This window comes from Gopherus flavomarginatus, chromosome 1 (genome assembly GCF_025201925.1).
Source record: "Gopherus flavomarginatus isolate rGopFla2 chromosome 1, rGopFla2.mat.asm, whole genome shotgun sequence".
Classification (NCBI taxonomy): domain Eukaryota; kingdom Metazoa; phylum Chordata; order Testudines; family Testudinidae; genus Gopherus; species Gopherus flavomarginatus.
Window position 1 is genome coordinate 291,723,134 of NC_066617.1, and position 27,030 is coordinate 291,750,163.

Sequence of the window (27,030 nt, forward strand, 5' to 3'; positions counted from 1 at the left end):
GTGTGGCCAGGGAGGTTGAAGTGCTCTCCTACAGGTTTTTGTATATTGCCATTCCTAATGTCTGATTTGTGTCCATTTATCCTTTTCCGTAGAGACTGTCCAGTTTGGCCGATGTACATAGCAGAGGGGCATTGCTGGCATATGATGGCGTATATTACATTGGTGGATGTGCAGGTGAATGAACCAGTGATGGTGTGGCTGATCTGGTTAGGTCCTGTGATGGTGTCGCTGGTGTAGATATGTGGGCAGAGTTGGCATCGAGGTTTGTTGCATGGATTGGTTCCTGAGCTAGAGTTATTATGGTGTGGTGTGCAGTCACTGGTGAGAATATGTTTCAGGTTGGCAGGTTGTCTGTGGGCAAGGATTGGCCTGCCACCCAAGGCCTGTGAAAGTGTGGGATCATTGTCCAGGATGGGTTGTAGATCCTTGATGATGCGTTGGAGGGGTTTTAGCTGGGGGCTGTATGTGATGGCCAGTGGAGTCCTGTTGGTTTCTCTCTTGGGTTTGTCTTGCAGTAGGAGGCTTCTGGGTACACGTCTGGCTCTGTTGATCTGTTTCCTTATTTCCTCTTGCGGGTATTGTAGTTTTGAGAATGCTTGGTGGAGATTTTGTAGGTGTTGGTCTCTGTCTGAGGGGTCAGAGCAGATGCGGTTGTACCTCAGTGCTTGGCTGTAGACAATGGATCGTGTGATGTGCCCGGGATGGAAGCTGGAGGCATGAAGGTAGGCATAGCGGTCGGTGGGTTTTCGATATAGGGTGGTGTTAATGTGACCATCACTTATTTGCACCGTGGTGTCAAGAAAGTGGACCTCCCGTGTAGATTGGTCCAGGCTGAGGTTGATGGTGGGGTGGAAGCTGTTGAAATCATGGTGGAATTTTTCCAGAGTCTCCTTCCCATGGGTCCAGATGATGAAGATGTCATCAATGTAGCGTAGATAGAGAAGGGGTGTGAGTGGACGAGAGCTGAGGAAGCGTTGTTCCAGGTCGGCCATGAAGATATTGGCATATTGTGGGGCCATGCGGGTGCCCATAGCAGTGCCACTGATCTGGAGATATATATTGTCATCAAATTTGAAATAGTTGTGTGTAAGTATAAAGGCACAGAGTTCAGCAGCCAGTTGTGCTGTAGCATCATCAGGGATAGTGTTCCTGACAGCTTGTATTCCATCTGTGTGTGGGATGTTTGTGTAGAGAGCCTCTACATCCATGGTGGCTAGGATGGTGTTTTCTGGGAGGTCACCAATGCATTGTAGTTTCCTCAGGAAATCAGTGGTGTCGCGGAGATAGCTGGGAGTGCTGGTGGCATAGGGTCTGAGTAGAGAGTCCATATATCCAGACAGTCCTTCAGTGAGAGTGCCAATGCCCGAGATGATGGGGCGTCCAGGATTTCCGGGTTTGTGGATCTTGGGTAGTAGATAGAATAACCCTGGTCGGGGCTCTAGGGGTATGTTGATTTCTTCTGGTGTTAGTGTAGGGAGTGTCCTGAGTAGATGCTGTAGTTTCTTAGTGTATTCCTCAGTGGGATCTGAGGGAAGTGGCCTGTAGAATTTGGTATTGGAGAGTTGTCTGGCTGCCTCCTTTTGATAGTCAGACCTGTTCATGATGACAACGGCACCTCCTTTATCAGCCTCTTTGATGATAATGTCAGGGTGGTTTCTGAGGCTGTGGATGGCATTGCGTTCTGCACGACTTAGGTTGTGAGGCAAGCGATGTTGTTGTTCCACGATTTCTGCCTGTGCACGTCGGCGGAAGCATTCAATGTATAGGTCCAGGCTGTCATTTCGACCCTCAGGAGGAGTCCATGTGGAGTTCTTTTTCTTGTGCTGTTGGTGGGAGGGCACCCGTGTATCAGTGCACTGTTCAGTGTTGTCCTGGAAGTATTCTTTGAGTCGGAGACGGCGAAAGTAGGCTTCCAGATCGCCACAGAACTGTATCATGTTGGTGGGGGTGGCAGGGCAGAAAGAGAGTCCCCGAGATAGGACAGACTTTTCTTCTGGGCTGAGTGTGTAGTTGGATAGATTGACGATATTGCTGGGTGGGTTAGGGGTACCACTGTTGTGGCCCCATGTGGCAGGTAGGAGTTTAGACAGCTTACAGTCCTTTTTCCTTTGAAGAGAGGTGAAGTGAGTAATGTAGATCTCCTGTCTTATTCTAGTGAAGTCCGTTTGTATAGAAGTTTGGTTATTAATGAGAGTCTCCAGGTTGGAGAGCTCTTTTTTGATGTTTTCCTGTTTGCTGTATAGGATGCTGATCAGGTGGTTCCTCAGTTTTTTTGATAGAGTATGACATAATCTCTCACTGTGGTCTGTGTAGTATGTAGATAGCAGTGGATTTTTTACCTTTAGTCCATTTGGTATGATGTCCATCCGTTTGCATTTGGAAAGGAAGATGATATCTGTCTGTATTTGTGCAAGTTTCTTCATGAGGTTGATGGATTTCCATTCCATACGGCTAAATGCAGTGCCTTGCATGGTGTCAAGTATCAGAGGGTAGCCGTGTTAGTCTGGATCTGTAAAAGCAGCAAAGAATCCTGTGGCACCTTATAGACTAACAGACGTTTTGGAGCATGAGCTTTCGTGGGTGAATATCCACTTCCTCAGATGCATGTAATGGAAATATCCAGGGGCAGGTATATATATGTGTGCTAGCAAGCAAGCTAGAGATAACGAGGTCAGCTCAATCAGGGAGGATGAGGCCCTGTTCTAGCAGTTGAAGTGTGAAAACCAAGAGAGGAGAAACTGGTTCTGTAATTGGCAAGCCATTCACAGTCTTTGTTCAATCCTGAGCTGATGGTGTCAAATTTGCAGATGAACTGAAGCTCAGCAGTTTCTCTTTGAAGTCTGGTCCTGAAGTTTTTTTGCTGCAGGATGGCCACCTTAAGGTCTGCTATAGTGTGGCCAGGGAGGTTGAAGTGCTCTCCTACAGGTTTTTGTATATTGCCATTCCTAATGTCTGATTTGTGTCCATTTATCCTTTTCCGTAGAGACTGTCCAGTTTGGCCGATGTACATAGCAGAGGGGCATTGCTGGCATATGATGGCGTATATTACATTGGTGGATGTGCAGGTGAATGAACCAGTGATGGTGTGGCTGATCTGGTTAGGTCCTGTGATGGTGTCGCTGGTGTAGATATGTGGGCAGAGTTGGCATCGAGGTTTGTTGCATGGATTGGTTCCTGAGCTAGAGTTATTATGGTGTGGTGTGCAGTCACTGGTGAGAATATGTTTCAGGTTGGCAGGTTGTCTGTGGGCAAGGATTGGCCTGCCACCCAAGGCCTGTGAAAGTGTGGGATCATTGTCCAGGATGGGTTGTAGATCCTTGATGATGCGTTGGAGGGGTTTTAGCTGGGGGCTGTATGTGATGGCCAGTGGAGTCCTGTTGGTTTCTCTCTTGGGTTTGTCTTGCAGTAGGAGGCTTCTGGGTACACGTCTGGCTCTGTTGATCTGTTTCCTTATTTCCTCTTGCGGGTATTGTAGTTTTGAGAATGCTTGGTGGAGATTTTGTAGGTGTTGGTCTCTGTCTGAGGGGTCAGAGCAGATGCGGTTGTACCTCAGTGCTTGGCTGTAGACAATGGATCGTGTGATGTGCCCGGGATGGAAGCTGGAGGCATGAAGGTAGGCATAGCGGTCGGTGGGTTTTCGATATAGGGTGGTGTTAATGTGACCATCACTTATTTGCACCGTGGTGTCAAGAAAGTGGACCTCCCGTGTAGATTGGTCCAGGCTGAGGTTGATGGTGGGGTGGAAGCTGTTGAAATCATGGTGGAATTTTTCCAGAGTCTCCTTCCCATGGGTCCAGATGATGAAGATGTCATCAATGTAGCGTAGATAGAGAAGGGGTGTGAGTGGACGAGAGCTGAGGAAGCGTTGTTCCAGGTCGGCCATGAAGATATTGGCATATTGTGGGGCCATGCGGGTGCCCATAGCAGTGCCACTGATCTGGAGATATATATTGTCATCAAATTTGAAATAGTTGTGTGTAAGTATAAAGGCACAGAGTTCAGCAGCCAGTTGTGCTGTAGCATCATCAGGGATAGTGTTCCTGACAGCTTGTATTCCATCTGTGTGTGGGATGTTTGTGTAGAGAGCCTCTACATCCATGGTGGCTAGGATACAGACAGATATCATCTTCCTTTCCAAATGCAAACGGATGGACATCATACCAAATGGACTAAAGGTAAAAAATCCACTGCTATCTACATACTACACAGACCACAGTGAGAGATTATGTCATACTCTATCAAAAAAACTGAGGAACCACCTGATCAGCATCCTATACAGCAAACAGGAAAACATCAAAAAAGAGCTCTCCAACCTGGAGACTCTCATTAATAACCAAACTTCTATACAAACGGACTTCACTAGAATAAGACAGGAGATCTACATTACTCACTTCACCTCTCTTCAAAGGAAAAAGGACTGTAAGCTGTCTAAACTCCTACCTGCCACATGGGGCCACAACAGTGGTACCCCTAACCCACCCAGCAATATCGTCAATCTATCCAACTACACACTCAGCCCAGAAGAAAAGTCTGTCCTATCTCGGGGACTCTCTTTCTGCCCTGCCACCCCCACCAACATGATACAGTTCTGTGGCGATCTGGAAGCCTACTTTCGCCGTCTCCGACTCAAAGAATACTTCCAGGACAACACTGAACAGTGCACTGATACACGGGTGCCCTCCCACCAACAGCACAAGAAAAAGAACTCCACATGGACTCCTCCTGAGGGTCGAAATGACAGTCTGGACCTATACATTGAATGCTTCCGCCGACGTGCACAGGCAGAAATAGTGGAACAACAACATCGCTTGCCTCACAACCTAAGTCGTGCAGAACGCAATGCCATCCACAGCCTCAGAAACCACCCTGACATTATCATCAAAGAGGCTGATAAAGGAGGTGCCGTTGTCATCATGAACAGGTCTGACTATCAAAAGGAGGCAGCCAGACAACTCTCCAATACCAAATTCTACAGGCCACTTCCCTCAGATCCCACTGAGGAATACACTAAGAAACTACAGCATCTACTCAGGACACTCCCTACACTAACACCAGAAGAAATCAACATACCCCTAGAGCCCCGACCAGGGTTATTCTATCTACTACCCAAGATCCACAAACCCGGAAATCCTGGACGCCCCATCATCTCGGGCATTGGCACTCTCACTGAAGGACTGTCTGGATATATGGACTCTCTACTCAGACCCTATGCCACCAGCACTCCCAGCTATCTCCGCGACACCACTGATTTCCTGAGGAAACTACAATGCATTGGTGACCTCCCAGAAAACACCATCCTAGCCACCATGGATGTAGAGGCTCTCTACACAAACATCCCACACACAGATGGAATACAAGCTGTCAGGAACACTATCCCTGATGATGCTACAGCACAACTGGCTGCTGAACTCTGTGCCTTTATACTTACACACAACTATTTCAAATTTGATGACAATATATATCTCCAGATCAGTGGCACTGCTATGGTCACCCGCATGGCCCCACAATATGCCAATATCTTCATGGCCAACCTGGAACAACGCTTCCTCAGCTCTCGTCCACTCACACCCCTTCTCTATCTACGCTACATTGATGACATCTTCATCATCTGGACCCATGGGAAGGAGACTCTGGAAAAATTCCACCATGATTTCAACAGCTTCCACCCCACCATCAACCTCAGCCTGGACCAATCTACACGGGAGGTCCACTTTCTTGACACCACGGTGCAAATAAGTGATGGTCACATTAACACCACCCTATATCGAAAACCCACCGACCGCTATGCCTACCTTCATGCCTCCAGCTTCCATCCCGGGCACATCACACGATCCATTGTCTACAGCCAAGCACTGAGGTACAACCGCATCTGCTCTGACCCCTCAGACAGAGACCAACACCTACAAAATCTCCACCAAGCATTCTCAAAACTACAATACCCGCAAGAGGAAATAAGGAAACAGATCAACAGAGCCAGACGTGTACCCAGAAGCCTCCTACTGCAAGACAAACCCAAGAGAGAAACCAACAGGACTCCACTGGCCATCACATACAGCCCCCAGCTAAAACCCCTCCAACGCATCATCAAGGATCTACAACCCATCCTGGACAATGATCCCACACTTTCACAGGCCTTGGGTGGCAGGCCAATCCTTGCCCACAGACAACCTGCCAACCTGAAACATATTCTCACCAGTGACTGCACACCACACCATAATAACTCTAGCTCAGGAACCAATCCATGCAACAAACCTCGATGCCAACTCTGCCCACATATCTACACCAGCGACACCATCACAGGACCTAACCAGATCAGCCACACCATCACTGGTTCATTCACCTGCACATCCACCAATGTAATATACGCCATCATATGCCAGCAATGCCCCTCTGCTATGTACATCGGCCAAACTGGACAGTCTCTACGGAAAAGGATAAATGGACACAAATCAGACATTAGGAATGGCAATATACAAAAACCTGTAGGAGAGCACTTCAACCTCCCTGGCCACACTATAGCAGACCTTAAGGTGGCCATCCTGCAGCAAAAAAACTTCAGGACCAGACTTCAAAGAGAAACTGCTGAGCTTCAGTTCATCTGCAAATTTGACACCATCAGCTCAGGATTGAACAAAGACTGTGAATGGCTTGCCAATTACAGAACCAGTTTCTCCTCTCTTGGTTTTCACACTTCAACTGCTAGAACAGGGCCTCATCCTCCCTGATTGAACTGACCTCGTTATCTCTAGCTTGCTTGCTAGCACACATATATATACCTGCCCCTGGATATTTCCATTACATGCATCTGAGGAAGTGGATATTCACCCACGAAAGCTCATGCTCCAAAACGTCTGTTAGTCTATAAGGTGCCACAGGATTCTTTGCTGCTTTTACAGATCCAGACTAACACGGCTACCCTCTGATATTGTACATACTGAAGGTCAGAAAGGTGTGATATTAAACCATAGACTAAAATGTATGGTAGCTACCTCTCCACCTCTAATTTTTCTATGCATGTTAAATATTGTAAATTAAATACTTGTGATGTTTCACTTTTCTTCGCAGTCATTTGCCCCAGAATTGCATGTCCCCAACCTGCATCCCCCTTTTGAGTGCTTGCGCTAGAATAATGGTTTTGTTTTTATTATTTGTATAAAGAATGATAAACAGAAGGGGTTATGCTTCTCTTTTCTTGTTCTCAAGCTTACATTTTTGTAAGATCTGTAATGATTTAGCTTTGTTTTAATGCATGATGCAAACATTAAATGTAAATAGTGGTTGTGGTTTGCATCCTTAGTAATCCCTCTATAACAAATTAATAAATAGACCCGAATCCTATTGCTTTACCTGCGTGACTTGTGTCTTTGATGCTCTCATAAAGTGAGCAGATTTTGGCCCAAAATGAATTGTATCTTCTGCAGTTGCATGTCATGATTTTCAGACTACTCTTTTCATCACCTCATTCAGATTAGTATTCACATAACATTCTCTGTAGCTGTATATAATAGAAATAGTATTCCTTCTTTTATTATCCACAGCAGATGTGTAAGGCAACTATTGGGCCACAGAAAGACAAAAACTGGGATTTTTCAGTGTTTGTTCTGGTAGGATGTGACACTAGCTAATCCGAAACCCAATCCTAGCTTTTACAATGGATCATTGTTCAGTTTACAATATTTGATACAAGAGTTGCCCAACTGGTGGTAAATCTCTGCTGAACCTGCAGTCCATGAATGGACAGATAAAACGAAAAACAGGATAGATTGGGTACATACAGACTTAATGTGGTCCTTTTGTTCAGATGATAAACCGCATAATCATTCTGTTTTAAAGTTCAGTAAACTGAAGTTTTCCAAACCAGAACTGGCTCTGATGAAGGTACATATTTGTGACCTTGGTTCAGCATGTTGCTCAGGGCAACATAGCTAACATAACTGTAGCTTTTAATATGACATGGTCTAGCTCACTTGCACGCTTTCTCTTTTTTACCAGTTGAGAGGTCAGAGATACTGATTACAAATGGCAAATTGTTGTAACATTCCATTACAGACTTACTTCCTAAATATTACAGTGAGCACTTGTTGACCTGTCAGCCCTCCCTTTTCTATAGATCCAGGAGTCTGTAGCAGCAGTATCCATGGAGGATTAACAAAATTATATGTGTCATGGAGTGTGGGGGAGTCATGGCCCCCACTTCCTGTAATTCACCGTGACTCTCAGCCAGCCAGTAAAACAAAAGGTTTATTAGATGACAGGAACACAGTCCCAAGCAGGGCCTGTAGGTACAACAAGCACCCCTCAGACAGGTCCCTCTCGGGGGGGGGGGGGGAAGGATCTTGGACCCCAGACTTGGAGTTCTCTGCCTCTTCCCAGCCAGCCCAAAACTGAATCCAAAAACCCCTCCAGCAGACTCTCTCCCCCTCTTCTCTCCCCCTCTCCCTTTGTCCAGCTTCCCTGGCAAAGGTGTCGACTCACCCCACCCCTCTTCCAGGCTCAGGTTACAGGCTCATGTACCCTCCCGCACCTAAAGCTATCCCCTGCTCTCCCATCCCCCATGCAGACAATCCCAATAAAACTAAACAGCATTCTCAGGTCAATCCGCCCTGCTGTAGATCTGGTTCTTTTAGAACTTTCCTGCTAAAGGCTGCATCTGTAGATGCAATGTTCTGTAGTGTCCTGACAACCCATCATGATAAAAGTTGCAGCCTTGCAGTATTCCTCATTTGACACTTTCAACCTGTCTTCCTGATGCATTATCACCCCACTGGTTGAGTGCACAGTGATAGTTACCTGTGATATTGCCCTGCTAGCTTTGTAAACCTCTAAAATACAACCCTTTAATTTTATCTTGATATTTAGGCTTTGGTTGTCGTCTTCTTTTCCCAGATGGCAGTGTGGGGTAAAGCACTGGAAAAGGACTGCAGACTTTCTGTAACCCAGAGTCCTATGCAGGTGTTCTTTGAGAAACCACCCAGCTTCTTTAGGGAAGAATATCTCAGATTACTCTGAGGTGCTGCAACAGAGCCCTGATGGAATGCATGGTAATCCTGTGACAAGCACAGGCAAATCTCTGGCATCCCCCTTTTTAGAGGACTTCCATATTGTACAGAAACCCCATCACTTCTTTGAGATGAATGGTCCACTCTACCCCTTCTTCACCCTCTGCTGAGTGTGTTCCAGCAGACTGTTCCAGGAGTGTAGTCACATCTCTGTAGTCAAGGGTTGTCTTTAATCCATTTGAGGATGGCTGGTGCTATTTGTTCTTATCAGCTGCTATTGCAAGTGATTTGTCCGAGCAGTGTTCTGCGTAAATACTTAAGATTGGTAAAGATTTGTTTGACTTGTACATTTGCCTGCAGGCCAGTGTAACTGCCATGTGCTGAGCCATGGAAGGAGTGCAGGGAAGGATCAGTTGCAACAGAGTCAGGCAAGATTTTTTGGGAACATAGGAACACTGGATATATTCAATACCCTCATGGATTCAACCAATGACTTGTTTGGTTCAGTGTCCTGGGAAAATTTTCAAATAATGAAACTCCACAGGACTTGGGTTCCTACCTGACTTAAGTGCTTCTGAAAATTTTACCCTTTGTCTCCAGCAGTGGCCAGTGCCAGATGCTTTAGAGAGAGGTGTTTAAGCACCATAGTGGACAATTATAACATAACTACCTCACCTAAGCTCCCTCTAAGCTGTGCAACTGCACAACTGCCTATTAAGTGCCACACAGGCGCTCAGGGCTGCGGCAGGGAGAGATGCCTCTCCCCAAGACTGGACCTGTCACGGCGTCCCTCCCCCCCGGTCCTGACCTCGACCCAGCTCAGCCCTGGACCTGCAGCGGCCAAGGGACAGGCGCCCCACCCCCGGACTCGACCCAGCCTGGCCCAGACCTTCCACAGCCAGAGAACAGGCACTTCCCCCCTTTCTCCCCAGGGCTGGTGCAAGGCTATTTTGCGCCCTAGGTGAAACTTCCACCTTGCATCCCCCCATAACATCGGTTCATTGAGAGGCAAAGCCCAACGAGCCTTTATAGACCCCAGGGGCCAGCCTGCCCAGGGGCTGCTCCCCAGACCAGATCCCCCCCGCTTCTTGAACTCCCCTGGAGGGTGCACCCCCCCCCCCCCGTGAGCCCTCCGCACCCCACCCTGGCAGCCCCTGTCCCAAGTCCACTCACTGGCTTTGCCGGGCTTGTGCCAGCGGGGAGGAGCTGCCTTATGGGGGCTCCTGCAGCAGATGCATGCGGGCAGAGGCCCCCGTGCACCCCCCAGTTCCCCCTTTGCCGCGCTCGGGCTCTGCGGCTCCCAGGAGTGTGAGCCACTGCCCCTCCCAGGGCAGGCTCAGGGCCCTGCACCTGGCAGCAGCTCACATGCCCAAGCATGGTGAGGGGGGAGCTGGGGGCCGCACAAGGACCTCTGCCTGCATGCATCTGCTGCAGCCTGCAGGAGCCCCCTGGGGGGGGGCGCAAGGCCACAGCCTGGGCAGGAGGGGCGGGGGGCATGGCTGCTCCCCACTAATGCCGCCGCTGCCTTTTCAGGGCTCCTGCCCCCTTGCACCGCGCTGGCTCCTCCATAGTTGCAGCTTGCCACCCCACAAGCCGACACCCTGGCTCCCTGGTGTCTCTGGAAGGCGGCTCCTCCCTTCTGAGCCAGGGCACTGCTTTTTGGCACCCCCGGGGCCATCCTTAGGATTTATGGGGCCCTATGCAGTATTATTAAACTGCTGCCCCTATGCCCAATGGCAGCCTGAGCTTGCAGCCCAACGGGGGCAGGGGCAGGGGTGGAGGGACAAGGCAGAAAGAATAACAAGATGCCCGGCCCGCCTCACGGTGGCGGAGAGTCACAGTTCCCCGCAGAGACCCCTGTACCCTCTCCGTCACGCATAATGGACATGCAGAAGGTACCTAATTGAAAGCACTAAACTTGGGAATAAAAAATGTCAGTCACATGTTTTTTGATATGCCCTGAAGTTTGTCAGACATTTATTTGCAAAAACTTTGTAGTAAGGGTGAGTCAGCTGTCTTGCTGAATACAACATTAAATATTATGGAAAACATAATACAGCTCTTCTCTGTTTTACATTTTCTTAATCAGTATTTCTAAGCTGATTTTATATTTTAAATGTACTCTTAAGCCTTCATTAAGTAATCATTCCAGATTACTACATATTTAACTCATTGAAACAGACATTATTTTAAATTAATCAGTCACAGAGGTTTAGTGTGTTCACAATAATGTGCATTGCTTTTCGAAAAAGGGAACACTAATTTACTGTGTGTAATCTCCACAACAATACACATGTTTATGAAATTTCACCAATTTAAAAAATATGTTTCCAAAGATTTTAGGCATAACAAAGGATTTTATATCTTACTAAGGTACTGATTTTGCTTAAAACTAGTTCATCAGATAGTCAGAATTAAAGACAGAGAAAATTTGTCCAGCTACCTGGAAGCAAAGGGCTGTTGCTTCCTTCAATTGGTTGGGGGGGTGGGGGTGGTGGTGAAGGGAGAAATGGATGGACAGAAAGGACAGGAAGACTTTGGAAGTAAGCTTTTTACTATAGTAATTAAAATGTGTATTTTAGATAAGGATGGTCTTTTGAAGAATTTATTTAAAAAACCATATGTCTGAAGATCCAAGCATTTAAGGCTAAAGATGATTGTGCATCTAAAAATCTATGCAAGGATTTTTTAGAGATGTGATTTTACAATCTTCACCAACTCACTAATGAAATATTTTTAAAGCAAATTTTAAACTAAGGTCCTGTAGACTGACATGTTCTGAGTAAATATTAGTCATGCACAACTGTTTTTGTCAGTACATTCAGAAACTGACAGTAGATACCTGGGGGTTGGCAAATGCCTGTTAAGTGTCTTCATTACCCCTTGAATGGCTCTTTAACAGTTTCAATGTTGTGCTAATAGGTCTGGTAGGCTGGAGATTTTTTTCTCTTTTAACTATTAGATCCCCTTCCCAGGAAGACTCGTCTGCAGGAAGGGTCAGAACAGGGATAGGAAAACCAGGAGGGTGGACACTAAGACCCAGTGGTGCCCCAAATTTTCAGGTGCCCTACCCAGCTGCCTATGCCTGAGGACTGCCCTGGGTGCCCCGAACCACTTTCCGCCCTAGGCCACTGCCTAGTTCACCCAGTGGTTGCACCTGCCCTGTCTCTCCCCACTGTAGACCCAGGGAGCCCCATTGCATCCCAAGCCCTTCATCCTCGGCCCCACCCCAGAGCCCGCTGCCCCAGCTGGAGCCCTCACCTCCCTGCAGCCCTCTGCCCTAGCCCTGAGCCCCTCCCACACCCCGACTCCCTCAGCCCGACCCCACCACATGAATTTTATTATGTGCACCAATATGGAGGTGATGTCACACAGCATGTACATATTGGAGCACATAACAAAATTTGTTCTGCGCATGGGTGGGGAAAAATTAGAGGGAACACTGTACCTCACAGGGGAAAGTTTCCTTCTAATCTCCTGCTCCTCCTTGCTCTCTGCTGCCTCTTCCTCCATCAGTATTATCTGCTCAACTAGTTTTCTGTGGCCCATTTCTATGTGCCAGTTGAGGGTGAGATGGATCAGTCTCCTTTGGAGCACTGCAACAGGATCTGTCTCTGCCCTGCTTTCCTGGCCTCTGCTCCTTCTGCTGGGAATGATGGTAGAGAATGCAGACTCTCCTTTAGTGGCAGCAGAGGGTGAGCACTCTCTAGTCATCACCTTGTTCCCTGTCACTGCCAGCCATCTCCCTGACGAGTGAGAAGAGGGAATGATGCATGAGGGGGGTTGCCTGAAGCTATAAGCACTTCCACCTTTGGCCTCATGAGCCTGCTTACTTTTAGTCTGTCCTGCCAATTAAATGAGTTGTTGGGTTTTGTGCTCAAGCGATGTCCTCACTTTGATGTGTTGCATCAGATCCTCTTTAGGCTGAAAGGAAAACAAATTGTAACCATTTCAAGGCTGATTATTAGTTTATTTTCCTGCACTTGAATGTCTCTTAGTTTTTCAAATGGAATTTTGAAAAAAGATAAGGTTTAATTCTGAACATTAGACTAAGCACTGTCTCTTTATACTAATGCTCCTTCTCCCTGCTGTCTGGAGTGAATTTTGCAGCATCATTTGGCAGTTGTGTTCAGGTTGTAGTCTGTGATCTTGATCTGCCTAACACTGACTTAGCATATGCATGTGTGTGTTTTTGTGATGTACCTTTATCAACTTTGTTTTTAAGCTGATTTTTTGGTTGCGCTCTTTGCTTGTTTTCCTCCAGTGATGGAGAGGGAAGGAAAAGAACCTCGTCTGTCTGCAGCAACGAGTCTCTGAATGCCAGTGGGGTCACTCTTACCCCCCGCCGCATCTCCTGGCGGCAGCGAATCTTCCTGCGGGTTGCTTCACCCATGAACAAATCTCCCTCAACAATGCAGCATCAAGGTCCGTGGGCCTTCAAAGAGGGCAAACGGCGCACATGCTATTGCCTATTACTCTTGGAAAGAAAAGTAGATATTTAACAAAAAGCAACATTGTAATGTACTTCATGAACCAGATTTGGGAAATATCTCATTGGGGTGGCTTTGCGTCTTTGTTTTGAACTGGTGTTTCTATCAGTAGACGCAAACTAATTGCATTCTGCTATAGTTGCCAGCAAGGGCAGAGAAACTGCAAGAACTGCCTTTAAGTGATCAAAATATCTCAGTAAATATTGCCATACCCTGCTTTATATAAGAGACAAGAATATTTATTTTTAAGAAGAGAGCATTTTGACAGTGTTCTGTCCCAAATAGAACACAGTCTGGATGTTAAGCACCCTTCCCTATTTCCTTTCTTTTTCAGTTCTAGATGTTAATCTACTGGTCTCTTTCATGCATTAGTGCATTTAGTTTCTTCTAAAAAATGAAAATTCTGGCTAGTTAATATGGCTCCGATATCATTCTTCACAGCTGTGGGTCCACTACAGAAGTTCTCTAGATTCAGCAATTGTAGATGAACTGATAGATTTATTGCACGAGTACCATGTGATAGCAGAGAGAAAAACATGACATCTCTGCTAGGTGGAACATATAGCAAACGATGGCAGTTAACAAGCTTAACTGTAGAAAGAGGTAATAAGGACGCAGTGGGAGTGGTCAGCTATTAAGCTACCCTTTGTAACTTGAAGGGAATTTTGTGGAAGGGTGCTCAACATAGCCGTTGACCTTAAAGCTTCATTTAAAATGTTGCCTCTACTGTTAGAAAAGTGTGGTTTTAGCTTATAATCAGTGTATTGTTGCTGAATATGATAGTAGAAATTGCTGTCTTCACTGTGGTATTTATAGCCAATGTAATTTGGATTTCCAGTGATAGTTATGTGATTCTTTACAGATGGGCTTGAGGGGAATGAATTGTTGCCACTGTCCCCTCTTGCTCCAGCCTTGGAGGAGGACCCTCTTTCTCTGATATTGCAAAATGAGGATGACCCAGATAAGGCTGGTGGGAGAAAAAAATCAGAAGAGTTGCAGAGTCTGTGGAGAAAAGCTATCCATCAACAAATCCTATTGCTTCGAATGGAAAAAGAAAACCAGAAACTGGAAGGTTAGCCACTCAGAGAAACAACTGGGCCTGGTTTTCAGAGGTCCAGACCACAAGCAGCTCCCATTGACTTCAACTGAAAATCAGGGCCAGTGCTATTATAAGTTATGCAGTAGTTTCAGAAATAGAATTGGTGCAAGACTGAGGTTTACAATCTTAAAAGTGCTGCTGTTCCATGCAAAACTTGCAGTTTTTCCTTGATTTAGTGATTAAAATACCTGAAAAGTTAGGGCATATTAAAAGATGACACAGCTGGCCTATGAATTACTGTTCTGGTCGTTTCAAAAAAAGCATAGATGCAAAATCTTCCGTGATTTAAACAGACTCTTTTTTCATGAGATGGAGCAAAGATATAGCATACTGCAGTACATTCTCCATCAAGTTCTCCTTCTTTGTAAAAGTACATGCTTATCTGTCATTTTTGCAATTTAAAAACATGCTTTCTGTCAGAGTAAGATTCAGCATACTTGTGTGTATATATTTAATATAAACCATTGCTATACATATCCTGGGCAACCAGATTCTGGAATACCAGACCACCATACGGGATTAATTCCTCTTTCATCTTATAGCAAGTCGGCATGAATACTTAAAACATCAGTAAACTGCTCCCTTCGTGCCTCATTTCAACAAGGTAGCAAATGATTTTCTATTGCACTGTCCAGATAGGTGTTATACATCATAAAAACATATATGATGTTCCAACAGAATGTTTCTTGTATATTTTCCAGTCTTCCCTACTCTATCAGAGAAGTAATTAAGGGCCTAAATTTTCAAAAGCAATTAGTATTTTGGTGCTTCCATTTTTTGAGTGCCCAACTTAAGATACCCTAAAGGTGCTTCATTTTTCAGAAGACGAGTGCTTAGCACTTCATGAAAATCAGGTCCTGATAAGGGTCTGAAGTTGGACGCACACTCTATTCATTTATCAGTATTTTGGCCAAGATTCTTACTGCTGTTATTCAGGATTCCTTCTACAAAAGGTAGTAGTCAACATCCTGGTCTAATTGTAAAACTTGTAGAAATAAAAAAAGATTTAATTTTACACTTAGTGCCTTTACCCTAATGCAGAGGTTGGCAACCTTTCAGAAGTGGTGTGCCGAGTCTTCATTTATTCACTCTGATTTAAGGTTTCGTGTGCCAGATCTCTTTTCATAAGTCTATTATATATAACTAAACTATTGTTGTATATAAAGTAAATAAGGTTTTTAAAATGTTTAAGAAGCTTCATTTAAAATTAAATTAAAATGCAGAGCCCCCCCAGACTGGTGGCCAGGATCCGGGCAGCGTGAGTGCCACTGAAAATCAGCTTGTGTGTTGCCTTTGGCCTGCGTGCCATACGTTGCCTACCCCCGCCCTAAAGAAACTGCAAATGGTAATTTGCATATATTGTCCTGTGCAGTCTTTAAGTTTCCAGAGGCTGGCATTATGCTGCAGTTTCATTCTTTCAGCATAGATATCCTTACCATCCTCGTTTGTGAAAGTCTCATGCCCACCTCCCATTTCTCCTTTTCTTTAGTGCGCCATATAGGCACCAGTCCATGCTAAGGATACTGGGGGAGAGTAAGGAAAAAAATAGCAGGAGCCTTTCCACGTGACTGCAAACTCATACCCTTGAATACACTGCTTTGGTGCATAGTGTGTTACCCTCCCTGTTTAAACTACATAGGGTTTGTAGGGAACATCTACTGATTATTTAGTCATTGAAGAATGGCCAGTCCAACCAAATCCTTTATTCTTGGCTATTGTTTTAGCAACCTGCCAGTCTGTGTTTGGGAAGAGAAGAGGCCACAATGAATAAGCACTGGTTATGCCTTTAGATTCTTTGTATTGCAGCAAGGGCTGTTTGTATCTTGAAATCTCAAACCTTGCAGGTATCACAAACACTTAAAACTAATCTGACCTCTGCAAGAACAAATGATAAAACAGCTAAAGAAATAAGTGGTTTATAGAGTAAATAACATAAAGCTAATGCCTCTTTCTTAGTTAATGATTAACACTAAATGTGCATTTCTGGTCTCCCTGGTGAAAACTAGAAAATAACAGTGTAGTGATGGTGCTTGAGTAACTGCATTCCAGTTTTTAACCCAAAAGGTTCTCCGACTTGTGGAGTTTTGTCAGCTGAAAATGCATTGCTGCCAATACATCGGACTTAATCTCACCAAGTAAACGTAGAAGACTTTGCTTAAGGAACGTAAGCACTGGTTTTCTAGTGTTAGAGGAGACAGGATGACTTGAGACAAGGTATAGGTTGTTCTGGAAATTTTCCCAGTCTCCATGTTAATTTGCATTTGTTTGGTTGGCATATTATTGTCCAAGCACATGTGGCATTGTGTGGAAAGCACCTATTGAAAGCTGATGCACATTGAAGTGAGCAGGGTATTTCATTATTATACCTTGATTCAAGTGGTGGTTGGTCTCCCAACACTACAACCCATTACAGACTTCAGAAAATATAGACATAAACCCAGAATGGGCCGAAACATCTAGTGGCAGCCTGATTCTTAGTTGTACATTCATCACGCTGATGATTATTGCTTTGTTTTTTATGTGCAATTTCCACCCCTTTATGAAATAGCTCTCAGCAGGTCTTGTCTGCTAATGTGTTGTATTAAATGTACTGATTAAAATATTAACAGAATCTCTCCCACTGTTCTTTGTGCCTTCGAGGAGATTTGAATGCTAATAGCTGTTTGTTCTGCAGAAGGTAAGATTTGTGAAGCAAATACCCATTGTTTTAATTTTGATAGTGGCTAAGGCAGTGTTTCTCAAACTGAGGTCACTGCTTGTGTAGGGAAAGCCCTTGGCAGGCCGGGCCAGTTTGTTTACTGGTTCGCTGCTCTAGACCAATGGGAGCTGGAAGCGGTGCAGGCCAAGGGACATACTGGTCGCCACTTCCAGCAGCCCCCATTGGCCTGCTGCAGCAAACCGCAGCCAGTGGGAGCCCGCAATTGGCTGGACCTGCAGACACGGCAGGTAAGCAAACTGGCCCAGCCCGCCAGGGGCTTTCCCTACACAAGTGTCACCCCAGTTTGAGAAACACTGGGCTAAAGGCTACTTTTTTAAACACAATATTTCTAGGTGATTTCACAGCAGGAAAATTTTGAGGAGGATGGTAGTGAGCCATTAAATCTATAAGAAGTCTAATTTTGCTGCCCGATTCTCACTGAGCAGTGCCTTACTCCACATGCAGTCCCACTGATTTCAGTGGGGCTAGTTTTACATTGAGTGGTACTCTGCTCCAAATAAGGGTGCCAGAACTGAATGCCTTTTTGGCAGCACAGGAATTTTACATTCTTATGGTCTTGCATTTATGCAACAGTTTGCATGAAAACAGTGTTTGTTGTTTTGCCTTTGAAGAACAACTGTTGTTGCCTAAAGATAACTTTTTTTTAAAAAATCCAGGGACAATATCCAAGTTTAGACTGATGCTCGTTGAAGTAGGAGCTCTCCTAAATACTTCGTGCCTAGCACAAAGTGACTGAGTGCCTTCGACACTACCACAATACAGATAGTTACAAGAATTGTTTATAGGGCCGTCGTCAGTCAGATAAAAATGATAACTTATAAAGCACTTGGGGATACTCGGCAACTAGACTTGTGGAATGGCCTAGACATTAATTTCTAATCCTGCATGCACTTATGTGTGTGTCCCAATTAACTGAGGCTTGTCATGGGTTTCTTCCACATTTTGCTGAAGCGTCGGGTATTGTCCATTTCTGGAAATAGAGTAGCTAGTTTGAGGGACAGATTTGGCTTTGCAAGTCCTATGTTCCCATAGAATCCCCAGTGTTGGTTTGTATCATTCTGATCTGAGTCAAAAACAGTTAAAGAATCATGATTCCTCAGTGAACCATGTAAACTTCCTTCCAACAGTGAGCATGGTAAATGTGTAAGACTTAGAGTTATTGGAATCCATGAGGGATCATATTGTGCAATAATGCAGTACGTAACCTGCTCACATGATTACCAAAGACTCTATTTGCAACAATTGGACTCTGGAACTGCATGCAGGTTAAATCTCAATATCCGTAGCTCGGTGTGCGCATTAAACCCTCCACTTGCTAACAAATGTGCAGTAAAAGGGCTCCTGTGACATTCCCAGGTAGAAATCGAAATTAGGCCTCCATGAAAATCCAGAATTACCTGACAGTTGTTTTAGAAAAGTGAGTCTCCAGGAGTTGCTAGAAGAAATGACCATAAGGCAGGACATAATGAGAAGAGTAGGTGATAGAGCATCAGACTGGATTTAGCAAATGGTGCACCTTAGTCAGGGAGATTAAAAACTCTTACCACTTTCTGCTATCCTGCATTGTGACTCTGAGCAATGGTATTAAGGGAAAAAGATGCCAAAATAAAAACCTCATTGCGGTGAGAAGCATCTGCTTTGAAACTGTCATGATCTATTACAGATGTGGCCAACCTGAGCCTGAGAAGGAGCCAGAATTTACCAATGTACATTGCCAAAGAGCCACAGGAATACGTCAGCAGCCCGCCATCAGCTCTTCCACCCTGCTCCCAGCACCTCCCACCCACTGGCAGCCCCGCTGATCAGCACCTCCCGCTCCTTTCCCAACACCTCCTGATCAGCTGTTTCATGGCATGCAGGAGGCTCTGGGGTGGGAAGGAGCAAGGGCACAGAAGGCTCAGGGAAGGGCAGAGGGAAGGGGTGGAGTGGGGGCAGGGCCTGTGGCACAACCAGGCATTGAGCAGTGAGCACCCCCTGGCACATTGGAAAGTTTGTGCCTGTAGCTCCAGCCCCAGAGTCGGTGTCTATACAAGGAGCTTCATATTAACTTCTGAAGAGCCACATGTGGCTCCGGAGCCACAGGTTGGCCACCCCTGATCAATTAGGACCACTATGAACAGTGTAGCTGGTGGGACCATATAATGATGATGATCTCGACTTTGTCATTTAAAAGAGAAGTTCCTAAAAAGACTTTACCAAAGCTCTTATAGTTCCAGAAGGAGCATTCGGAGTCTGAGATTTCTCACAGTGAAGCTATTTTAATGTGCAATATACAAAGTAAAAACTATCTGATAAATTGCTTTGCACAGTTTTGTTGCTGAGATGTCAACATTTAGCCACAGAAAGACAACTGATAAATATCTCTCCATCATCAGCAGAATTCAGGATCATGTCTTTTGAAATACGGAAAGATGATCCTTTGTTCATTCCATCAACATTGGTTTAAGTATTATGAGGATTCTGTTGCAGAATATTAATTTCACTCAGCAAAGCTTTGCTAAAGTTAAGAGAAGGCACAGTTGTGGGAATGGGAGGAAACACATCTTTTTTTATTTTCTTTTATGTTGTTTCTTGTATGTTGGTTTGTGACTTTATCATGTTCTTTATTTAGCAATATGAGTCATATGTGTCAGCAGTTCGTTTAAAGTCAGTCTCCTATCATTCATCCATTCATTCAAAGGGTCTTATGCAGTAACAGAAGAGAGATTCTGGATATTACCTTAGCTGTATTGAGATATTTGATTTCTGATATGATCTCTCATATACTCTCCCTCATGTTCTATATTCCAGCAAGTAGAGATGAACTCCAATCAAGAAAAGCTAAATTGGACTACCTTGAAGTTGGTACATGTCAGAAAGATGTCATAAATATCTGGGATAAGAAGTTATTAAACTGCAGAGCCAAAATCAGATGTGACATGGAGGATATTCATACCACTCTGAAAGAAGGTATTTATTATGTAGGATGTATTTTGGCTGGGACATTTGGGAGACTTTTTTTGTTCAGTCTTTAAGGTTATTTAAACCAAATCTACCTTCAGTAAGCTTGTTCCAATAGCACCAAATCAGTAAAAATTGCCTGTTGCCTTTTTTTTCAAACTCCAACTAACTATTTTGCAATGAGAACATATACTGATTCTGTTGTGCCTACAATATATTGAGACAGTGTTGCAGAAAGATCAAGTGAATGATTACATAGTTGTACTACTGTATGTAAGGTGATGTCCCCAGATAGGTTAGCATTGGTGGGGATTTCTCCCAGGGCCTTTGGATTTAAAAGCATGAACCTCTACTCTCTGAGATGAAGAACCCAGTTCCTTGGCTCAAGGCTGTAGCAGACTCATAAACCTGTGTACATGGACTAGATAGGGGACAGGGGGCCACAGTGCATCAGTGTGGGTTAACCATTTGTCTGAGGACACTCACCCTGACAATTCCCATATGGGTTACCCCTTGTAATACAGTGCCCCAGTTGGGAATTGAATCTGAGATATCTGGACCTAAAATCATGAGCCTTTGTTGTTTAAGCACAAAGGCTAAGTCCATTAGCTTGAAGTCAGTAGTAGACTCATAAACCTCTGTGGGAACTAGCCATTACGTGGTGACAAAACGACTACACTCTTAGTGTGAGTTACAGGTAGATTAAGTCTTTATCGTGGTTCTCAGCCTTCGGGTTAGGAACCTTAGCTATAATGCATTGTATGACGTTATCTAGAATAGTGACTTCTGTTTTATCTAGATAAAAAGCCTTCAGAATATTCAGCTGCTCAAGGCATTTGTTTTCTCTCCCCTCTGATTTTAGGTGTACCAAAAAACCGTCGGGGAGAAATTTGGCAATTTCTAGCTGTACAACATCGCGTAAGACATAGACTGCCAAGCAAACAACAACCTCCTGACATCTCCTACAAAGAACTCTTGAAGCAGCTGACAGCTCAGCAACATGCTATCCTTGTAGATCTAGGTACTTTTATAGTGGCTGATAGATACTCTAACGTGTACTTTGTGTCCTATTGCTGAGGTGACTGGAAAATGTTGTTTTTAGTTTTAAGTTTTGGGTTGAGTTTCATGTTGGTACAGAAAGAAAGATGCTACTGTACATGAACATACGTTCTGCCTAGGCTGCCTGCAGTGTTGTTTTTGCTGAACACTCCTGCTCCTTTTGTTCGCGCTGTATGCACACCATGTCTGCAATGAGAGACGCTTACCCATGGATTTTGGTGAGTGCATTTTGCAGGCTAACTGCAGAGTGGGAAGAAAATGGACTGGAGTGGAGCAGGAATGAACTATGAACTTGAAGGATGAAATTCTGGCACTGTTGAAGTCAGTGGTAAAATTCACTGAGACTTCAGTTGTGGGCAGGATTTCACCTGAAGGATGAAAAGAAAAACAGGGCTGTGGGAAGAGAGGACAGGGCTATGTAGGCTTGTGAGAAAGCAATGGAACAGTCTGTAATGGTTGGAGGGAGATGACAGAAAAGCAAATAAAAATGAAGGGGGGAAGGAAGAGAGGAGATCAGGGTAACCTTAAGAATAATTTATTCTTGGAGAACATGAATTCAAGTGTTTTGTGTTTTGTTTTTGTTTTTTTTTTAATTACAAATGCATGTAACTGATCTTCGTCTCTTTTCTTCCCCACTCTCTTGTATGTTACTTGTCTCAGATTGTAAGGGACTATCTTTCTGTGTGTTTGTATAGCATCTAGCATAATGGGATCTGATTGGAAACATGGTGCTACTGAACTAGAAATATTAAATTCATGTGTGAGTCAGTGTGATGGCCTTCATCTAGGCTGACTTCAGGGACTGGACTGGAAACGTCCAGAATGAAATTATGAGTGTCTACCTTTGAGCGAAAGAGCCAGGCTTTGTCACTGTAACACAGGTTTACAGAACTGGATCCTGCAGCTTTAACCTAGCCCTAACCTGAAGTATCTATAGTACAACTTTGGGGGAAAAAACAATAGGTTCCAGAACCTCTCTTGATTTTTTTTTCTGTTTTTTAGAAAAAAAGTGTATAACAAACAATTATCCAGTGCTTAGGTACAACAGCAATGGGTGCCTTAGAACTACCCAAGATATGGTTTTATTCAGTACAACTTTGACATTGCCCTAGTCAGAAAGTATGACCAACTATCCAAATTTTGTTTAATAATTTAAATCTAATTCTAAGGATATGTTCTGGGAATGCTTGATAAGAGAAACTTCTGCAAATACAGAGGAGAGGAGTTTTATGGATTTCTGTCTCTCTAGAAAAGAGAACTGAGAATTAAATACCTCTCTCTTTTATTTTTATGCCAGGCAGGACATTCCCTACACACCCTTACTTCTCTACCCAACTGGGAGCAGGGCAGCTGTCACTCTTTAATCTCCTGAAAGCTTATTCTTTGCTGGACAAGGAAGTGGGTTATTGCCAGGGTATCAGCTTTGTGGCTGGAGTACTGCTTCTACACATGAGTGAGGAGCAAGCCTTTGAAATGCTGAAATTCCTCATGTATGATCTTGGTTTCCGTAAACAGTACAGGCCAGACATGCTGTCACTACAGGTAAGTTGGTCCTTTCTCCTAAAACAAACTTAACTTGAATCTGCTGTAGGATTTCCGAGAGGTTGTGCCTGTTCTGATACTTGGAAAGTTGCAGTTTGTTGGGATAAGTGCTAGAGGTGAGTAAAATGCATATAGTTATCCTTGCCAAACCTCTCATTTTCTCATTTAGAAGTCGATATAGAAGCTTCAGAGTTGTCAACTTCTTCCCATCACAAACCCTGATACTCTTCCATTTGGAAACTTTTCTTTTCATCCCTTCCTTTCCTGCTCATTTTTCTGCCCTCTCCTCAAAAAAACAAAACAAAAGAAAGCAAAAACAACCACTCCCCAAACCCCATATAAACCATGATCGTTTTTATCTATCTGCTTGCCCCTGCATTCATGCAGTGAATAAGTAAAAACAAGGACACCCCCGACTAAAAGGTGAAGATTAAATGCCTCTCTGTTTTGTTACATCATTTGTTAACTCTATCCAGCAGAATTTAGAATTTAAAAAAAAAAGGTGCTCCAACTGCTACTTCACTTTGGGAAGCCTTTAAAGCCTTCCTCAGAGGCTGTATCATCTCTTATGCCACCTTTCAAAAGAAATGGAGAAAACATAGACTTGATACCCTTGTGAAGGAAATTAAGGTGTTGGATGTAAAACTATCCTTGTGCAGCCTCCCCAGAGAAGCTCCAGATCTCTCATCAATCTAAGATGTGAAGTCAACAAACTTCTGTCCCGAAAGGTTACGTTTTGCTTTATTTTGTTTGAAGCAAAACTACTGGAAATCTGGTGAGAAAGCTTGGAAGCTGTTGGCATATAGATTTAAGCAAAAGGCTTACAGAAATAAGATTGCTAATCACAGTAGTAGCAGTAAATTATATACAAGGCAGACATTAATAAACAATTTCAAAAGTTTTTTATTCAAAATTATATTTACCTGGAGGGAATCCATAAAGATGCCCTAGACAAGCTTTTTAGTGGATTGTCTCTGCCACAGACCTGGCTGTTAGAAGGAACTCTTAGATACTCCTCTAGAAATCGCAGAACTAACTCTGGCTATCAAAGAAATGAAGGTTGGAAAGACTCCTGGCACAGATGGGTTCTCAATTGAATTAAACACCTAGATTATTGAATATTCAATGAGGCCAAGAATGAGCAAACTCTCCTGTCTGCTCTAAGAGAAGCTGTAATTTCAGTTATTCCTCAATCTGGGAAAGATGTTGGACTATGTAGTAATTACAGGCCTATTTCTTTAATCAATTGTGATGCTAAGATTTTAGCTAAAGCTCTTGCTATGTGACGGGACAAAGGTCTCTCACTTGTCATACACATAAATCAGGTAACTTCCTTCGTTATGAAGGCATAGCTCAGATAATTTGCTTCAACTGATTGATATTGCTGCTTCGGGATATTCTAAAGAATCCTTAGCTGTCACTTCTTACGAGGCCTGGGCCTATCTTTGTCATGTGTTAGCAAAGTTTGGGTTTGGTAACCAATTTATTGCTTGGATTAAACTTTTTTATACTGTAACCCAATTTCCAAGGTAGTTACCAATAGTATATTTCTGCCCCTTTTCCATTACAGAGACATATGAGGCAGGCCTGCCCCCTTTCTCCTCTTCCATTTGATTTAGCTCTAGAACCTTCAGCCATTGCCATCCAAGGAAATCAACATATTCATGGTATCATGGTAGGCCAAACAGAGCACAAAACTATGCTGTCTGCAAAGGATGCTCTTATATTTGTATCTAAGTCTAAGGTTACCATTCTTAGCCTTCTAAACACCATTAATAAGTTTGAACTTTTCTCAGGATATAAAATTAATTTGAGGGGAAATCAGAAATCTTATGCATTAACAAGTACACGCACCGAGGCACTTTTTCAAAGTAGGACTTTCAATGACAATCTTTTTCTATGAAATATTTATGGATATTGATCACCAAAAATATTCCAGGACATCCATAAAATAAATATGTCTGGGATAATTTTGTTTTCCCAACTTGGAAAATTATCATATCCTTTTGGTTAAGCCAGGCATCTTTGTGGCTGTTAAATATGACCATGTGAACCTAGGGTGACCAGATGTCCCTATTTTATGGGGACAGTCCTGATATTTGGGGCTTTGTCTTATATAGGGTCCTATTACCCCCCCCCACCCCCATCGCGATTTTTCACACCTGCTATCTGGTCACCCTGGACCACACCTTGTGTTCAGATTGAACAAGAATTGGTATACCCTCTCCCCCTTTCAGGCATTGTAGGATCAAATTATTACGGATTTAATGGCTCCAGAGCTCCCACAATGACGGTGGTGGGGTACGCTTGCTCAAAATTATCTAGAAAGCTCTGCTTCCATCCATGTAGAGGCAGTCCTATCCTTAAAATCAGTGGTAAAACCTTAATGTGGAGAGATTTGATGAGGAGAGGAATTATAACTTTGTTGCAGCTAACTGACGATGAATTTAAACCATTTGTAGATCTTCAGCAACAATTTGGTGTGCCCTGTTCCAGACTACGGAAATATCTCCATTTAAAGCATTTACTTACAAATGTGTTTGGACAGGATGTATTGGGAGCTCCAGAACCTCCAGAACTTCTATTGTTTTGGAGGAAAGTTCCTGGATTTTCTTGGCCAGTGGTGTCCTTTTACAATTTTATGGCCCAAAAAACCTCTGCCAAAGATTGATAATTTGAGAGTTTGAGAGTTGGAATAGAGATGTGGATACACAACTATCTCAAACTCAATGGAATACAATTGTATCTAATGTTAAACAAGGAACTATAGGCCTGAGACTGCAGCTTATTCATCAAAAGATAACTTTGTTAAATAAATATACCAGTTCCCAGATAGAGTAATTGTAATAGGCCTCATAAATGCTGACCACTGTTAGAAATGTAATTCTCCGGGTGCCTTTCAATTACGTGGAACATATCTATGTTCTTGTAATGTGAGACAAAGTAAACAGAAGTGCTTGATCTATGGTCTCGTACTATTAATTTATTTTGTATTCTTCCATCCTGTTTTCTTTTAATTTGTCTCCTCTCTCAACTAAACTGTCTCAATTTCTGGCTTCCACCTGGATAGAATACATTTTAGACCCTTTTGAAAGGAGGCTAGATGGCCTTTGAGTAACTCGCTCTCACCTTTAGAAAATGGAGCTCTGAACTCTGCTTTCATTGCAAGCGTGGGTTCAGTTTCATCTCAGTCTTTTGCAGACATTTGCCTGCATCTTGAAGCCACAACCTATTTTGGTATGATTGGCAGTTTTCAGTTGAGAGGCTTAAGTTCTTTGCAAGGGAATTGTGAGTTAAGACTCATGAGCTCTATCACAGCTGTACTATATGGGAAAACATGCACAACTCCTGCCCATGTCACACTGGCTGTAGCATTTTATACCAGAACTCGCTCAGAATAAAATTTCTCTCAAATTAGATCAGCAGTGACATCCAGTGGTCAGTTAGGCTACTGATAGGACATTATCTCTTCTGGCTATTCTAAGTGATATATCAATTCACAGATTTTTCTGATATAAAAATGGCAGAGAGAAGAAATGTGGGAAAATGTGTAATCATCAAACTATAAACAGCACACTTCTGTAGTATTCACATAGATATTTACATTTTCAATGAAAAAGTGTAAAGTTTAGGCTACAAAGTTTAAAAACATACTGAACAACCGATTATCCAAAATTCAGCCCCTCTTTAGGAAAGAGCCCTCTTCTATGTAATCTATGTAAACTGTAGTATTCTAAGTTTGATAATCTTTTTTTATTATGAGTTTTTAAAAAACCCTGTGGCTGTCTTTGAGTACCTTGGACTATTAGCTTTCTAACACAGGAACTTTTGTGACTCTTCAAAAACTGAAAGCTGGTGCAGTAATTCCACTAAGTAGACTTTGAATCTATTTGGTGTCATATGCTTGCATTAGAAATAATTCATTATTGAACATAACAAATTGAACCATTATTCAATGGTGAATGAAAAGCAGCAGGTCCTGTGTTATATGCCCTCAGACAAGTCTGACAATTCATGCATTTATTTTCTTTCCTGGAATGACTAGTGGATTTGCTGTATTGAAAGTAGGAGGGGCACGCTGTTAGACCCTTCACTTACAAATTTGCTTCAGAGACTCATGAAAAGGATCTAGTCTAACTGTCTCTGTGTTACCTGATTCACCCATCTAGTCTACATCCTGGC

At 43.6% G+C, this 27,030-nt stretch overlaps 1 protein-coding gene across 5 annotated transcripts in view; it reads left to right on the forward strand.

Annotated features, from left to right (window-relative positions):
• The window catches only part of TBC1D4 (TBC1 domain family member 4), a 188,378-nt gene that overhangs the window by 146,573 nt on the left and 14,775 nt on the right, over nucleotides 1–27,030 (forward strand). For all 5 annotated transcript variants that reach the window (XM_050947166.1, XM_050947177.1, XM_050947185.1 and 2 more), the window contains 5 exons: nucleotides 13,264–13,424; nucleotides 14,352–14,561; nucleotides 20,098–20,256; nucleotides 21,110–21,268; nucleotides 22,604–22,848. In XM_050947166.1, coding sequence (XP_050803123.1) covers nucleotides 13,264–13,424; nucleotides 14,352–14,561; nucleotides 20,098–20,256; nucleotides 21,110–21,268; nucleotides 22,604–22,848 — 934 coding nt within the window. The remainder of the gene's footprint in view (nucleotides 1–13,263; nucleotides 13,425–14,351; nucleotides 14,562–20,097; nucleotides 20,257–21,109; nucleotides 21,269–22,603; nucleotides 22,849–27,030) is intronic.